Genomic DNA, 19,219 nt, shown 5'->3' with positions numbered 1-19,219 from the left:
TTATGACACGGTCACAATGCTGGGCTGGAATTTTTAATCATATTTTTAATTTATTTCATTTAAAATATATGCTTTCCACCTCAAATTATTAGTAGTGTCTTGTCCCTGTACATCATACTTTTCCTGTTAGCAATAGAGTCGTGTCGGTCATCTATTAACTGCTTTTAGGGGACGTTTTGAATTGAAATAACGTAATTTCCGGTTTGCATCGAAAGTTTATATATAGTTACTCGGGGCCTCCTGCTCGTAAGGTTTCTATTTCTTTTTTCGGATTTCATCTATATAACTCCGTTCTCGAGAGTAATGAAAGACGGACAGACAGTGGGAATTTATAGGTCTACAATTTTTTTAAATTGCAGCCCACTTTTTCGTTTATAATCTGTAGACTTTTTTACTCAACCCCACGAGAGGGCAAGTGTCCCTTTGTTCTTCTGTGAAGGCCCATGCCTATAGGACCTACAGTGTAGGTTCTACATAAATTTCTATTTTATCACTTAATAATCTTATATTTTGTACTATAAAATAACAAACTAAAAACTATGATGAAGCTTTAATGGGAAAACGTGTGTAATACAACCTATCTAAATTTACTAGCCCAATTCTGTGTAGTAAAACTTGATTTCGTTTCTAAAGTATGTCAACAATAAATCAGTTTTGACTCCTTTCTGCATAAGTAACTTTTTACTCCGATTTCTACTGCCTGTTCGTTCGGTAGGAATAAAATACACAGTTTTACGTCAATTTGACGTCATATTTTAGATTTAATTGTTATAAAACTATACAAATGACGTCAAATTGACATAAAACATGCAAACAAACTTTACATAAATTTTAAAGGCGAAAAATTATAAAATATAAAATTAATTACTCCTTTTATTTTTTCCTTATTTTTATTGTTAAGTATTATATTATTTACGTAATTTTCAGTTTCGGCACTGTAATAGCCAATTTAAAAATTAACGCTAGATGGCGTTAACGACAAGACATATTTCTTAAATAGCTTTTGCATTTAAGTAATTATATAAAAGTTCGAAAAAAAATAATAATTAAATTTATTATACAATAATTTAGAAGTAAAGCAAAACAGTTAAATATAATTAAAGCTGTTATCATTAAAATTAAATATTTACTTAAAGTTTCTTTTAAGTAAATATTGTTAAACAAAACGATTAGATAAAATAAATATATATTAGAATTTAAAACAAAAAAGTCGCAATTCTTAATGAATAATTTTTGAAATAAAATCATTTTAATAATTAAAATTTGCTAAATAAAAATATTTTTTTACAATATTTTTAAAACAGAAGTTTTGTAATCCGAATAATAAATATAAAACTTTAATATTTTATTTAAATTTTAAACATATTTAGTTTTTTTATAATATGGAAAACTTCCGCTTTCTTTTTAGTTGAATTTAAACAGGCTTTTATAGCTTTTTTTCAATTCTCCGCCATGCCAGCTGAATAAATTATTATTAGAATTCGATTGGAAAACATCAAGGTTAAAGCGAATACTTTTATAGATTTGCTTAATAATGGACAATAAAATACACACATGAATAATTTCGGTTATTTATATAAACAAGGATATTTTCGTAAATTGATCAGATGACGTAATTTAAACATCGTAGTGACGTAGTTTAATTTTATAAATCATTACCTTTATATTTAATTCATAAGTAGTTTTTTCGTAATTAATTACGAAGCGGGGTAAATAGCACGTAAAAGTAAATTAATTAATTAGATAAAAATTAACGGGGGGAAAGTTTTGTTTAAATTATCTTCCATTAGTTAAAATAATCCGTCGATAATTAAACGAAAGAGGGCGCTGTTAGAGAGAGTGAGAGAGACGTTGCTTCACCGTTAGGCACGATTTATTTTTGTAAGGTGGAAAGAATGATGCGTACGAAAATACTCGCACGTCCCGTCGGTATAAGAGATTGTTACGACGTTAAGCTGGATATGACCTATGAGGATGTCATAAAAACCATACAGTTTGGAAATAAGCCACGGAACAAGACGAGTCAGTGAGCTAAACAATGGAAGAACGTCACACAGCTGATATGGCGTTGAAACCGATGGTTAAACGTAATGGTTTACCATCGGGATCGGGCACGTTTCGGGGCACTTTTCGTGTTGTTTACATAGGTTCTGCCATGCTAGATAAGCGGCATACTTTTGCCATGCTGCCTTGGATCGTAGCCGAAATCGTAAGAAGAAACAGCAGAAAGAAACAGGATGTACTCCTTACCCTTACCGATTCCTCTTTAAATGCAGTCAGTATGGAAACTGGATGTTGTGTATTCGAGCATAAACTATATACAATGTCGAAATTTGCCCAAACTAGTCACGACCTTCACTGTTTTACTTACATAACCAGAGCTTCGCCCGAAAGTCTTTCCATTTGTCATGTATTCCGTTCGTCAATCGAAGAAACGGTAAGAATTAAATATATATTTGAATATTTTAATGATAATTAGACATTATTTTAAATTAGTGAAACGATTTCGGGTATATAAAAATAGATTTCGTGCATTTATATATACACTTTTAGATATTAATGATGTTTTTGTGCCGCCGCCGCTGCCGCCGTTGCTGCCCCTGATCGATGCATTCTTGCATTTCAGTTTTATATTGCGTGGTTGTGTCATTTCTAGGCGCAGTTTCAACATCTGGAGGGTTTACATAAGTTTGTATTTATAAAAGTTCGCAGTTTAGGCTAATTCTGTAGCAAAAGTGGTATATTGGTGCCTCCTAATTTATATATTTTCATGGGAGCCAATTCTACAAGAAAAGTGCTATATTGGAGGACCCTAATTTACATATTCTCATTCCTAGGGAAAGCGTAATACTAGGGTGGCTTAATTTACGTAATTTTATGAAGGTTAGATTTATTAGAAACTAACTACTTTAGTGACCAAAGGTCAAACTTCCAAAAGTCTCACAAAATCAGTGTTTATTTAAACTAATTTACATAATTCCACGTTAATATTTTAATTTTTGTATTATTAAATTTTAATGTGTTGTTTTTATATATTTGCTTAATTGCTTAAGTAATGCAATATTAAAATAAACCCTATAAGAAAATCTAGGATATTTTTAATATTATTAGTTTATTGATTACTGCTTGCTGAACTTTTATTATTATTAACCTGTGTATATTAAATAAGAAAAAAAGAAAAAAAATTACTGAAATGCCGTTAATATGAATACAAAAATATTCAGGAATGTGTTATTAAATTTCGCAAATTTTTGAAAAAAAAAAAAATACTAAATTACTTTATCGTGTGAATCTTTAAGTTATAAATGAATTAAATTCAAAATTAACGCTGTAATTTTATTTAAAAAATTTCAAGAATAATGATATTTAAAGAAAATACTTAGCAAAAATTAACCTTTCAAGTGTTGTAATGTACGCTCGAATGCTTTATTAATGAGATTTTATCAAAGGACAATGTTATGAAATGAAGAGTAAAACATATATTATTACTTTAAAATTAACTATTTTTAAATTTTATTACATTATTGAAAATGTAATGAATTTAAACGAATTTGTTTAATTAATTAAATAATTAATTACGAACCCACGTGTTCGAAATAATATATTAATTTCGGCCATTTTTTCCGTGTTTGATGTAGGCACTATAATTGTATATCGATTATCTCGGTGAGAAATTATTACTAATAATAATCGTTTTCTTTCATATGTTCGAGGAAAGAAAGGGGTAACAAATTGTTTATAATGCATTGTGACGTCAACGTATGACTGACGCAGTACACGAATTTATTGCAACGTCTTCTGTAGGAATAATTTTCTGACGTAATTCATTCGTCCAATGATCTTTTGATATTTGAAATTTTAAATATCAAAAGATCATTGGACGAATGGAATTTCAAATTTTTAAATATCAAAAGATAATTGGGCAAATCGAATTACGTCATTATATATTTGAAATGTTAAATATCATATAATTTTGTAAGTTAAATAACGTTTTATCGTTAATTATTCCAATAATTAAATATAAACTTAAAAAAAAACACGAGGTTGTACGGAATTATTAAATAAAAATTAAAATATTTTTCCAAATGTTTAATTCATGTTATCAACCTTATTTAGAGGACATTTTAAATGACTATTGTATTTAATAATTTTAAATTTTAAAAAGTTTAATTTTTTTATTATTTTCCTTTGTTACCTAGCGCGTACTTCTAAAATGATTTATCGTTGCATTACGGGCAACGATCCAATCGTAGTAGTCAGGTGTTCCATATGTTCTTTACCTGTCCTGCTATTACTATTTTAGTGGCAAGGGCACTGAAAGCCACGTGCATTGCACGTGACACCAGTCGATTTGCCAATTTAGTCATCAAGTTTACATAGAAATCTCTTTATCTTTTCACATTCGCCGGTTGTATTAATGATTTTTATTCGTTGAAAAACATTACACTTGAATTACATTCGTTTGTAATTGATTTTTTTTTTTTTTTTTTTTTGTGGTACTTCTGTTTTCTTAATAGATTTTTCTGTTGTGTGTTGGGTATAGAAAAATCGATCTTTCATCCCTGATATTTCCGTTTTTGTACCCTTTTTTTTTTCGTTCTTTGTCAGATGTTTCTATTCTCATATTTTTGAAGTTCCACTTTTTTTCCCAAGATGTCCAAAGAACGGACGTTCTCATTTTTCTCCTTTTCAATCGATACAGCTATTCTACTTTGCTTCAACCATTTACATATGCCCTGTTTCATTTTCCATCGCAATTTATCAATTTATAAAGCAGATCTTACTTGTTTATCATTGTTTACTGTGTATAGATAAATGTAAAATCTAGCATCATTTATTATAATTTTCAAAAGTTTCTTTAAAAATTTCAATTACCAGTGGCTATGGACATCCACAGAAAATTTTTCAGGGGGGAACAAAGCTTGGAGACAAATAATTACATAAATTTTTATTTAATTATTTAATTTTGTGTGGTTTTTTTCCCCACAATTAGGACTGTATTATAAAATACAGTATTGCCTCAAAGTGTCCTGTAAGGGAGGGTGTAAGGTTAAGTATCTCAGTTGCTTTTACCATTATAATTTGTGAGAAAGTGCGTCATTGTCCCCCTTTTAGGATGCTTATACAAAATTTAAAAGTGGAAATAACCAACTTAAACTTTGTTCCTTCTCATTTTCTACTTAGAGTTATTAATAATAAAATATTCCCTCTTCCTCTAATGCTATTAAATTATGGATAGTTTATTTCTTGAAATATTCAGTATTGAATCTTCTGTATTGTTAAAAATGTATTATAAATTATACAAATGATTTTGCATTTTAATATAACTGATAATGCTTGTTTATTTTTTTAGCTGTATCCTGATATTGATTTATTAACTCAGTAAACATATCCTAGTTACTGATGTCACAAACACTTTAAATGAGTTAAGAATGGATTACATGTTAAATTAACTTTTGTTATTTTAAAATTTTAATATTTTATAATTAAAAATATTTATTTTCTTTAAATCTATTTAAGATTATTTTGGAAACAAAAATAAAATCTCATTGGCCAGTTATGCTTGGATATTATTGGAATGACCCAAATTTCTGTAACTTGAATAGAAATAGTTATAAAGCAGGTATTCGGCCAGTTATTGCTTTTTCCAATATATTTATTATAAATGCGGCACACATATCGTGATATTGAGTTTTCTTGCTAATAAGCATGTACAGTACAGTTTTTCGATCAATACATGTAAAATAGTAAAATTATAGTTGTTTCGGTGTGTTTTCTCTTTGTTTAGTCTTTGACTTTCGTTTACCAAAAGCTAAATTTTAATATTGTAATGAAAGTTTATCAAAAAAATTAAATTTAAATATAATCTTTTAGGAAAATGAATATAAGTATATAAAATATGATATTGATTGACTGATCACTGTATTATGTTTTAACAAATAATACAGCTATCAATTGACTAACATCTAAAACTGCTGAATAATTTATCAATATAGATAAATAATGTATTACATCTTTTGTTAGAAAATATATTTTAAAAAATAATATAAAATAAAGTAAATGTTTTAATGCATGTAGTTTTTGTAAATTATAATTACAAGGAAAGATAACCATTCTGAATAGGAAAATTGCTCTTTCTCTTAAAATATCTATTATAAAAATTACACATCAAAATGTAATTTTGACTTTTACTTCATATTAAATTATGTTTTTATTAATAACAATGCTATGAATATTTTAAACAAAAATATTCTTAAAGTTTATAGTTTACCAGTTTAAAAGATTTAATTTATTTATTCTGTTTAGTGTTTTTGAGATCTCTTGGATCCCATTTCCAGTTCACTTTTTAGAATATCCATAATATTACATTTTAGATTAAATGTTCTAAAAAATTATCCAAAGATGGGATTTAGTGGCATATCTAGGATTTTGAGACTGTAAGTGCTGTTCAGACTTTGAGGATACCAAGACCAAGTGCTTCATATAATTTTTTGGAGGATGTTACTCAGTTATGTTACTGTTTACATTATTCCTTTTCTCTAGCTTTTTAAAATTGTTAAGTGGAAGATGAAAAATGGATAATTTTGAATTGATATGATTGATTATAAATTATACAAATTACAGTATGATTTATACCCTATGTGATTCCAAATGGAAGAATAGAAAAGGTTTAAAACCATTACATTTTTTATTTTCACTAGAAATTATTGAAATTACAATAATTTTGAATTCACGTGCAATTTTCTTCAGTCTGGTTCCACATTTTTTGATTTGTTAAAATTTTTCTGTTTGTATAAGATTACTTTCTGCTATTGAAGTCGTATTGTAAGCATTATTATATTTATCTTTATTTTAAAGTATCAAAACTGATTGCTTTGGTATGAAAGGGGTGTTGTAGCATCATAAGCACTCTTGTCGATACATCCCTGATGGAATGTAAGTGACTTTTTTAAACTAGAAAGCTGTGAATTTCAACACTTTTTAGAATTTAAGTCATGGAGTTAAAGATGTCAAGATAATATTTAACAGCTACAGTGTTTGATGAGCAATAAAACATTCACCACTCACATCTTTTATATATATATATATATATATATACACTTGTTACCAACCAGTTTTTCCATATTTATAATCAGCTACATTTAGTGATAAATTTGTTAGTTGCTGTGTTTATTTTTAAAATAGTTTAAATAAACAGTTATTTTCAAAAATATTTAAAATGTGATATTTGTAATGAAAATGTCCTTTTTTTTAAAAATTTATTTTTCTTATCTTTGTGAAAAATAGACTTATTGATTGAAAATGTTAACTTTTTAACTTACAGAAGATAATTGTATGCAAATAAATAAATGTACTGTGTATCCGAAGATGAAAAATGCAATGTACAAGTAAATAATAATAATATTCTTCATGGATAAAGAGATTTTATTCTAATAATTATATATAAATAATTACATATATATAAAAAAAATAAGATTGTTTAAAAAACATTTCTCTCTTAAAATCTGGAACACTTGCATGTTTTTTACAGGAAAATAGGTCACAGAACTCTGAAAAATTTCTTTACTATGTACTTAAACACTAAACAAACTAAAACTTGACATAGTTGACAATTCATTGATAGTAAACAGACAACTGCAGTTAAAATATAAATTTAAATATAAATTTATAACACATTTTGCTGCTTATATAGCCTAAATGATTCTACAGGAATGCCAAGTAAAAGTATTATTGATTAGTGTCAGTATCAAGAATATTTTACGTATATTGGATTTTTTAATGATAATTTTAGATGTAAGCTTGTATCCGTTTTTAGTATTGAATACTATTATTATTATAATTGTAATTAAACATATAATTTAATAAATTTTAAATATATGCCAGGTTTTGGACTTATTTACTTCTGTTAAAGAAATGACTAAGGAAATGGCTCACCATCATCCTAGCAAGCACACACTTACTTATATGGGAAGTAATCCTTCTACAGATGCTGCATCAAGCAAATGGCACCATTATGAAGTGTTATACGTTGGTAAAATTAAGGTAAAGCTACTATATTGATAGGAAATATATCTTCATTAGTTATTCCTTAAGTAATGATCGTTTCTATATATTATTAAGGTATCCCATAAACGTGCCCCTCCGCTGTTTATTGATGAATCTGTCAATAAATTTCGTAACCTAGAAAATGAAAAAAGACAGAAAAAGAGTGAGAAATTGGAACCAAATGAATCTTACAGTAATATGAGTAATGGAGAGAAAAAATCAAATGAACCAACACTTCAAGAAATAGCAAATATCACATTGGAAAGAAAGAAAAGCCTGCCCGATATTTTTATGAATAAAAGATCTGTAGATAAAATGGAAGAGGTAAAAATAAAAAACAACAATTAATAAGAATCATTAATACACAAAATAATTCTTCTTAAATATTTATTTTTAATTTGTTGTTTAAATATTTATATATAATTTAATGTTTATTTGTGTTAATTGTATTTAACTTACAAAATTTAAATTTTGCAGCCAAACTGTGTGGGAATACATTTCCTGTTATAGTATTATATGTTTACATTTGAAAAATGAATTACCGTACTTAAAAAATACAGACTATTTAGAAATATTTAATGGTCTGTTTAACAAAAAAGAAAGTAACTTCGAGGATAAAAAATTTTTATCATCATTAGTGTAAATAGTTTAACAGAAATATTTGCAATTACAGGTAGGCCTCCTACAACGCGGTAGATACGTTCCTTGAAAATACCCTGTTGTGGGAAATTGCGTTATAGGAGACACCAACTTAATACAAAAACTGGGATTCACTTCTAAAAAGAGAAAAACTGCCTTTTATGGTGTAACATTTTCATCATTTTTTCAAATTTATGTACATAAAAAGCTTAAATAAAATTCAACATCATATAAAAAGTAAAAAGATTATGATTTCAAGTCAAAATCAAAAAGAAACAATGTTATGCTCAAATTCAGTCCTCATCGTCACTTATTATAGTTGTTCGAGAATGTTTGACTGGCCTTATTTCAAGATCTGAGCTTGTTCCATCAAGTTCCACTGCACTTATGTGATCTGTTGCGATTTTTCTGTTATGTGAAAGATAATTCGTTTCTAAATACCCTAAACCGTGTTGTAAAAGTACTGCATTGTAAGAAAATTTCCGCATTTTTCCAACCGCATTGGAGCAAAAATGCATTGTAAAGGTACCGCGTTGTAGGAGGCCTACCTGTACTTATTTATCTTTCACTGTTTACACTAAATTCATAGTTATAATTTTGTTGTTAGATTACCAATTACTATTAACAATATAAAGTTAAATGGCTACTTCTGTCTGGATATAATACTGATATGAATTCATTATAGAATTTTTATAACAATGTGAAGAAAAAAATGGTTGCAAGAAAATCTATTACTAAAAGGTAGTTAGATCAAAACTTTTTCTATCTTTAGTATCATTTATCAATTGAAAATATTCAAAATGTGATCAAGGTTGTGTCAGCTACATGTTTTGCTATTATAGATCACCAATAAAACTCTGTATCAGTAACACATTGCTTTATTTGATTGTTTCCATAGAAACTCATTTTTTATGTTAGAAATAATTGCTGAATTTCAAACACAGCTAAATTATTTAGGCATAAAACTATTCAGGTATAATATCTGGTGTTAGAGGCAAGCTGTTTCAATAATGCTTATTGCTAAGTTAAACTGACTTAAAAGCCAAACAATTGCTGAAGATGATAGGCTATATTACTAATACTGTTATTAATTAAATGCTAAGTAATTTGGCACTAGGTGTTAAGTACCATTTCTTGCTAAATTTAATTATTTTAATAATTAATTTAGAAGGTTCTGGAAGAAAAGAATTAGCCCAAAGCAGGACTCAAACCTACAATATAGCCTGATGTAATTCGGCAGTCGTTTGGCTTTAATATATAACTGTCGAATTTGGATGTTTATATTTGTATAAACTGATTTCTTTTAATATGTTGAATTTGCATTTATTTCTAAGTTTAAGGAATTGATAGTAGCTAATTAATTAATAATATAGACTAATATGGATTTACTGAAGTCAGTTCATGTTTTGTTTTGTTTTACTTGTGTACGGCAATGCAACACATGGGCAATTTGCCAAAGGATGATGCTTCCTAGAAGGACTTTCTATGGGAAACTGGCATCTATTTAAGTGTTACTAATATGAAGAAAATCTGGAAAACTCCATGCAGCCATTTACAAGGCATGAACCCATTACCAATTATAGATGTATGGTGGATTTATCCACTCTGCCACTGATGGGCACAAGTTCGTATTATCAATTCAGAAATAAACACAAATTCACTTTACATTTTTTAATTGTATAAAATCAAAGTTTTGACATTATTTCATCAGTTATTTAATATAAAATGGAATTATCAATGGATAGTTTTTGCAAAACTTGTGTTATTAATAACACTTTTAAATCAAGTAGATATAATATTTAAAATTTGTCAAACTTTTATGATGATTTAATAATTTAGTCTGTTGTTCTAAATGTTTCTGCTTTTGATATTAATATTTAAAAACTAAATATTGTAGAGTCCATTTTGATAAACCATTAGAGAGAGAAAATCAATATTACTAACAAGATTAAATATTATTTTATTAATTTAATTAATTTAAATGAGTGATATTTATAATATTTAGTCAGTTAATTAAATTTTCAAGTAATCAATATTGTTAATTAAAAAGTGTTTTCTTCTTTAAAAGATTTTCAAAATTTTTCAACATATATATAATTGTGGTCTTCAGACCACATGTTCTGTTGCCTATTTAGTTCACAGGTGAACTAAATAAAAAATATTATTTCTGATCAGTAAGACTAAATATCTGCATCCATAATTTTCCAGTATAATAAGTCCTGTTAATTGATAAATGTACTTAGTATACAAAGATAAATTTAAGCTATAATTAAGGACACAAAGGCATAATAATTAAACTTTAAGTTCCTTGCATTGGAGTCATAGTGTGTGTGATTTATTTCATTGAAGTTTTTTTGTTTTGTTCCTGCATGGGGAATACTCTAAAGATCGAGTACTTCCCCACATAATATTAAATTGTATAGATGTAAAAAAAAAACAAGTATATTTTTAATTTTATGTTAGTGAAAGCCAAGCTAGCACATTCAATATGACAGCTATTCATTAGAGAGAACAGTGTGATTTTATATTTTGGTATTTGTTTTAACTCTTCTCTGTTTAACCCACCTTATTCTTTATTAAAAAGTAAATAAATAACTTGAGGATTTGGGAATAAAGATGACTAGAGCATACTGCTATATGGAGTGTTTGCTGCTCCATATATGTACTAATGCTATCTAAAATTATTTTTTATTTGGAATGTAATATGTTATCAGTTTTATATGGATATGCAGAGTGAGTCAACAGTCCCTTGCACCCTATCTGTTCCAAAATATATTAATTAATTTTATGACATATTGATTTTGTTAATATGATTACATAGGAAGTCACATATGGAGAATCTGATAGACCCTTTGTTGTCCTTGAAAATTCATTTTCAAGGTCAATAAAATGTTCCATCCAATATCTTTTGGTACTTTTGGAATGAAAAGATGCAAAGGACTTTTGACTCACGCTGTATATTAAATTGGTTAATTTATAAGAATTTAATGTGTTAATTGAGGTATGTATTATTAATTGACTTATATTTTAATGTTATTCTAAATTTTATTATTACTTAAAAATAAAATATAAGGTAATGACATTATTATTATTTTAATTTTGATACTTTACTATTAAAAATGCATTCTTTTTAGTAGGAAATAACATCATAAGACTGAAATCTAATAAAAATTAAATTATTAAAGTGACTCCTTGTATGTTTGTTAGCATTTTGGTCTCGTGAAAAATACATTTTAAGCAATTTATATATTTCAAGTTTGTTAATTATTATTTTTAAGTTATTTTATAGTTACTTAAAAAAGATAGGAGTTATTGAGACATGGTCAATATGCATTAAGAATCTATTTATTCAATTATAAATTTTACAAAAAGAACTACAGTGACTATGATATAGTAGAACCTCATTATAACAAACCTCATTATAACAAACCTCATAACAACAAACATTCAGATTTTCTCCAATTCAACCGCTATAGGAACTCATAACAAAATCTTTCAGTTGTACGAACATATTTATAATAAACTTTAAGTTTAATGCTCCTTTTTCTGCAGTAATAGAATTCTTGCAGTTTTCACTTCACTAAAACAACCTACTTAAACTTCTTACCCTCTTTACTGTGTTGTAAACACACGTGGTGAAAAAGAGTCCAACAAAAAAACTTCTTTAATTTTTTCACCTGCATTTGATAGTTTATACAGGATTTTCGTTTGGATTTCGACACTCCTTAAACAAAAGTTATAAATTTTTGGACACTCAGACAGAATCGTTAATTTTAAAACTCGCGACAAAAGGACTGACTGAAGATATGCGGTGCAACACAAAAGGAACGTGAAAACTTATAATTAATTACTTAAAACTACTTATACTAAAGGAAAGGAAGAAGGGATAGATGATAGGATAGAAGAATATAAAGAACCAGACAAGAATGGGTACCCAAATTTAGTTAGTGGCCTCGTGGTGGTGGCTAGAACTTAGACCTTCTTAGATGGTACAAATTTCAATAACCATAGAGTTTGAAATTTCTTCTCCTCTCAATTGTTTCTTGATAAGCTTCCAGAGGAGCTCTTGAATAAAAATACTCGGGTTTCTCTCCTTTCTTTGCTACCTTCGGCCTGCTGCCTCTTTTGTTCTTCCATTGGTGTGAAATTGACTTGGAGACCTCCACAAAATACGTCCTTACAGCTCGACATCTAAGCCAAAATTGACCAGTGTATTTCTCCTTTAGCCCCTCCAGGCTATCCGTTTCTTTTGTCTTACAATCAGGTCATCGTGACCCGCAGAGAGAAGTTTCCAGAAGGAGAAGGCCAAGAAACAAAGGACAGAGGAAGAAGGGAAAATGAAAAAAAAATATATATATATATATATATCACAAATATATATATATACACAAATAAAATATACAAAAAAAGTATGGCTTAAGACCACAACTATTGTCATCCAACTGGTAACAAACTGTACCCAAGAGAAAGGAGCAAACTTGGAAGCAACTACAGTAAAAACTCATTATTTTGGAACTCGAGGGACCAAAAAAAACATGATTTCAATAAAAATGGAGTCAGAATTTTCTAATCTTACTTAATTGTACTGTGAGTGAGTAAACGAAAATCTCACAGTACAATTAAGTAAGACTTGATTTCAAATTATCCAGGTTTGAATTATCTGAACATTTTTTTTCAAATCAGAGTTTTTTTGTAATTCTTAAATAAAATTATAACTATGCTTTCTTAAACCTGTTGTCGGCACATAATGCATATATAATTTACTCCGGTGCTGAAGTTGGAGTCATTTCTGTATTTAAAATTATAACATTATCTTCCCCATTCATTTACAAATGCATTAATATTACAAGTTATTACTTAGTAATTTAAGCTATTTTGAAAACCGTCAGTTGGTGTGTAATTAACGGAAACAATGAAAACGTAACCATATTACATTTAAAGTAAGACCTGAAATTAACATACAAGATAAGCTTAAGTGCTTCAATCAGAATTACTGCAAATTTTGTCTTGAGTTCCAGATTATGAAAATCGTCTGATCTGATGAAAACAAGCTTTATTAAAGACTAAAGCTATAAGTACACATTCTATCATAAATATGCATGTGTATTTGATGTTTGGAATTATTGAAACAATAGATTTTTGCAAGAAATGTCCAAAATAATTAAATGCCAAACAGATGTCTTCCATAATAATACACACAAATTTTTAAAATTTTTTAAAATCAAGTGTAAATCTCTATATCCCTGGCCAGGACAAATAGTACAGTTATGAACTAACGGGATTTCAAACTATTCGAGTTTGAATTAACAAGGGTTTTCTGTATAACGTGTATGTATGTATACATAAAACAAAAATGTTATGCTAACTACAAAAGCACATTTAATAAATTATCATTATTGTAGTTAAGCTTATAAATTAGTCTAATATGTAGTTGTTTATTTGAAATATATCACATACAAATAGAAATGTTTATTGTTATATTTCTGATAAATGATTTGTACTGTTCATTTATTTATCATAAAAATATATACTTAAATATGTTTTCAAATTTTATGGAATAACAATCTGTTTAGTCATTAGACAGAATATAGATGTATTGAAAAAAATGACCAAACTCAAGATCTTTTATTAAAATATCTTAAAATACTTTAATAATATGATTTAATAAATGAACACATTCATTAATTGCACTGTAATCTTCTCATTTCCTATGGAAATGTTATAGAACTGATAAATAATTAGAATAACAGATATATTTATTATATACAGTAAATATTAGCAAAAGATATTCATTAACAAATTATATTTATTTTTCTAAACATTACTCATTAATGTAAGCAGAATCATTAATTAGAAAATTTCATAATTAAAATTGTAAACTTGTTTGTGTAATCTCCTATTTAATTGCAATTATTCGTTTGTCTGTTTATTTATTACAACCAGATGAAATTTTAATTTGATTTATTGAACATTTAGAAATTTCATTTTCTCTCTTCTGACTTTACTAATTTAATTAGGAATTATTTTCCTAGCATTATAATAATCCTTTAATATTTGCATATGTAAAACGTAATAGTTGAATAAAATAAATTTTAGAATGATTTTAACGTTATTAAAAATTATTTCAATTTTGTTAATATTTTTAATCAATAAAATTTGATATAATTTAGAATGTATTTATGCTTGTACAGTGGCACACTCAAGATTTAATCCTGGAGGAGCTGAGCTAAATGGATATAAAAATTTTAATGCAAATTCAATACTGTGGGGAAGTACTCAATCTTTAGAGTATTCCCCGTGCGGGAACAAAACAAAAAGAAACTCCAAAGAAATAAATCACACACTTTACGACTCCAATGCAAGGAACTTAAAGTTTATTTTAGTCCTTCCAATCACTACTCTGTCCCTTCGCTGTAACAGACACTAAAACAAAAGAAACAACACAAAAAATAAATAAATAAATAATCTCGTGACTCTATCGTCTACATGTCCTCTCTCTTTCTTCTGAAAAAGTCCCTCTTCTTCTGTTGAGCATGTGCGATCTCCCCCTCTTCCTCCTTGATCTGGGTATTTTTTTCGTTGTCGTCGAAAACGCGGCCCATCCTTTCTTTACTCTGCGGCCCACCCAAGGATCACGCAATAGAACATGAGATCTTTGGACCACATATCTCCCTTCCTCCCATTAACTTTTACAACAGGAAGCTTTTACGCTATGGGGGCCTGTCCCTCCTTTACACCGTGAACCACCCAAGGGGTTGGTTACAAGCCGGTTAGGCAACAGAACACGTGGTCTTCAGACCACATATCTCCCCTCCTCCCATTAACCTTTACAACAACAACAAACAGAAAATTTTTTTCTTTACACTATAAGTAATGTTGGGCTCACCAATATGCTACATTTTGTAACTTTACAAAGTTTAAGATCTAATTGTAGTTTCCACGACTCAATGCACGGAAGTCGATTTGACACCTTCTCAAGTTGTACCTGCCGCTTAAACTATCTTCAGTTTGAGGTATTCTCTCACCTTGATCCTTATAATTCTCATCATTTTCTGGTAGAACAGTTTCCCTTTGTCTATATGCCCTACGTTTGATTTGTTCCTCCTCTTCATTATCTTGTATCTCGTCAGCTCTCACTGGTAATTTTCGGGGCGTACGGCCTCTCTTTTTTCTAAGATTAGCCAATTTGCTCTCGGGACCAACATACCTCTTGAGCCGGTCAATGTGGACTGTTTGGTCATCCCCATCTTTACATCCCCTTATTCTTATGTTCACTCTGTTTATCCTATCAACTATGCGGAAAGGCCCCAAATACTTTGCAGAGAAGTTTCGTTTTGTAGGTTCATGAAGAGGTAGTGCTAGCCATACTAATTCCTCTACTTCAAATTTTTGGAGAGAGCGGTGTCTATTCCAATATTCCCGACTCATTCTTTTGTTCTTGTCACTCAAGGCACGCGCTATTTTATGCGCAGTCTCGAGTCTCTCCATGAGATCTGAGCGGTAACTTTCTATGTTCTGGTTCCACTCGACTCTGTCTATCTTGTCACCATTAGGGAAGCAGGGGTCAAAACCGTAAATTAAAAAATTGGGCGTCTCACCTGTGGCTGAATTTACAGCATTTCTATACGTGAACATGGCTGCTGGGAGGTGGGTATCCCAATTACGATTATCCCCATCTAATAATGCGGGCGATAATTTCAACAATTGTTTTATTAAACCGTTCGATGAGGCCATTAGATGTGGGACAGTATGCAGTCGTCACTCTTCGTTTGACCTCTAACATTCGGCACACTTCCTCCATCATACTAGATGTCAAATTCGGTCCTCGATCCGATATTAGTACGGTCAGGCACCCGAATCGGCAGACAAAATTGCAAAAGAATGCCTCGGTGTTTGCATCTTGGGAGAGGATGGCCACGGCTTCAGCGTATCTTGAGAATAAATCAATGAATACGAGTATATGGCAGTTTGATCGTTCCGTTACTAGGAGTGGTCCTATACCTCATAAAGCAAACTCTTGCCCTGCCTCGCCTAATGGCACCACAGGGTTAGAAGAGACTATGCCTTAATCATGGGCTTGGTCTCATACCATAAGGTAGTCTTGGACATCTTTTAGTTGGGCCACCAGGTACATCTTTCAGGTTCCCATCCGTTCCCTTAGGCCCAACGCACTAACTTTGGCATAACTTTTGTATATATGCAGCCTGTACTGCATTTTAACTTTGCTGTGTCGTATAGCTCACATATTAAATACTTTAAAATGTTCAGACATTGGACAGCGGGGTATTCCTCCCTACAAGAAGGAGGCACTCTGCGCAGTGCGTCCACTGAGCTTTATAGATCAAGTAGATCTATAACCCTTACCATCAATTCCTTTAGTCTCTTTAGGTTCCCTTTACTAGCTGCTAGCGTTCTAAGCACTCGTTCAGGGGGCATACTTCAGTTGACCTGGTCGGCCCCTAGGCAGAAGTCCTCAGTTAGAGGACAGTCAAGCACGTAGTGTTTCATGTCTCCGTGAGGACACCCACAGGAGCAGCTACCATCTCCTTGTCCGAATTTGGACTTGAAGTGGGGAAACCTCCCGTGTCCGGTCAGTATTTGCGTTTTGTACCAGCACAAACTTACTGGAGTAAGGCCAACATCAGGCACAAAGGCGTAGGTTGGCCTACCTACTGCACTCTGAGTCCAGCTCTCTTGCCAGTGTGTCATTGATCGCTGCAGTAGAGTACCTTTTATGTATGTTGCCGAGGGTTCCACCGTCCTCGTTACAAATGGGCCCCTGGCCCCCCGCCTTGCCAGTTGGTCGGCACGCTCGTTACCCAGGATCCTGATGTGGCCTCAGACCCATCTCAAAGTAATGTGTCGTTCGTGCCTCGCCCTCAGTACCCTACCTCTGATCTCCTGTACCAACTTGTCTCTGTAATATCCATCGCTTAAAGTCTGAAGTGATGACTGGCTGTCTGAGTAAACCATGACCGGCCCTGGGCCTGGATGTTCTAAGACCCACTGGGACGCCCCCGCCAGGCCCACCAGTTCAGCCTGGAACACGGACGCTTCCTCGTTCAGTCTGATTGACTGACAGTGCACTTCTACTTTGTCAGAGAAGACGCAGTACGCAGCTCCTACTAAGTTACCATCCTTTGAGCCATCGGTATTTATTTCAACACCGATATGTGTTGGTTCACCGACATCCCAGTCGAGTCCAAATCCGATACGCCGGATGGATCTTTAGCACATCTGTCTGACATCTAAATCTGACCGGGTACATCTGATTACAATGCTTTGCCTCAATGCCCTCCACAGTTGTCCTGTAGAAGGCTGCCTCTTGGCTTACCACCAAGGCCAACGGGAGCAGCCCAGCCAAGATCAGGGCCACCTCTGTAGACATAGTTCTGTACGCCCTAGTGATCTGCAGGGCAGCGGGTCTCTGGATCGTTAGCAGCATCCTGCTCTGTTTGACATTGGCAGAATCCTTCCACCACACCCCACAGGCGTAGCAGATAACACGCTCTACACTCATCTTATAGATGGATTGAAGCACTTCTCCGCTTAGCCCATAGTCCTGTCTAGCTAGTCTCAATAGTTCTTTCTCGAACACTCCTCAGATGTGGCGTCCAACATAGTGTCTGGTCGATGATAACACCGAGGTACTTCAGCTCATTCACCCTTCTGATGGGGTTGCCCTGAATCCGGTATATTGGTTGGCGAGCCAACACACCAGTCCGGGCCACCGTCAGGGCCTCTGACTTTGTGGGGCTGAAGGACAGATTGTGCAGCTCTCCCCAGCGAGCTCGTTGCCGTGAGTCTCCATTCTGCTTCGGCTGTAGCCAGCAACTACTAACAACAGATCGTCAGCATATGCTTGCAGCTGGACTTCGTCTGGTAGGACTAGTCGCAACGCCGTGTCTGCTAGAACATTCCATAGTAGGGGCCCATTACAGGACCCCTGCGGACAGCCCCTTTCCAGTATCCTCTCATACCTATTGCTCAGTGTCTTGTATACAACACAGCGGTTACTCAGGAAACTCCTGGTAAGTGCAACGAGGGTGGTTGGCAGGTTCGCCTTCCACAGTTCACCCACGATGGATGGCCACCAGACGTTGTCGAATGCCCCCTCAACGTCCATCAAAACGAGCGACGTGTGGAGGCCCTGCAAGCGATTCTGGTGGACCAGATCAATCGCTCGGTGTAATGCATGGCAGGTCGACGTGTCTGGGCAAAATCCATATTGTTGTGGATGCAACATCCCTCTCCTGCTTAAGATGGAAAAATACTCTGTCACTGAGGATTCTGTCAAGAACCTTCCCAGGACTGGCAACAGGCTGATCGGTCTATAGGACCTAGGTTCGTTCTTCGGGCGCCTACTCTTATGAATAAACACAAGACGCGCCCGTTTCCACTGCGCTGGGAAGTGACCCAGGAGCAAACACTTCTGATACAGTACACGGAGCAAGCCAGGACATTCATATTGCAGAACTTGTACCATTTCGGCCGTGATTCCGTCATTGCCAGGTGCTTTCCCTTTCCTTAGGTT

General features: G+C 31.8%; 1 protein-coding gene across 2 annotated transcripts in view; it reads left to right on the top strand.

The window, feature by feature from the left end:
• The first annotated feature begins 1,819 nt into the window (after positions 1-1,819).
• LOC136981937 (TBC1 domain family member 4-like) overlaps positions 1,820-19,219 on the top strand; it is a 76,051-nt gene continuing 58,651 nt past the window's right edge. For both annotated transcript variants that reach the window (XM_067278345.1, XM_067278344.1), the window contains exons 1-3: positions 1,820-2,437; positions 7,885-8,043; positions 8,122-8,370. In XM_067278345.1, the coding sequence (XP_067134446.1) occupies positions 2,039-2,437; positions 7,885-8,043; positions 8,122-8,370 (807 nt within the window). In that variant the 5' untranslated portion in view covers positions 1,820-2,038. The remainder of the gene's footprint in view (positions 2,438-7,884; positions 8,044-8,121; positions 8,371-19,219) is intronic.

Source organism: Centruroides vittatus, unplaced genomic scaffold (genome assembly GCF_030686945.1).
Source record: "Centruroides vittatus isolate TY-2023 unplaced genomic scaffold, ASM3068694v2 contig_799, whole genome shotgun sequence".
Classification (NCBI taxonomy): Eukaryota; Metazoa; Arthropoda; class Arachnida; order Scorpiones; family Buthidae; genus Centruroides; species Centruroides vittatus.
This window is presented reverse-complemented; position numbering and strand designations above follow the sequence as displayed.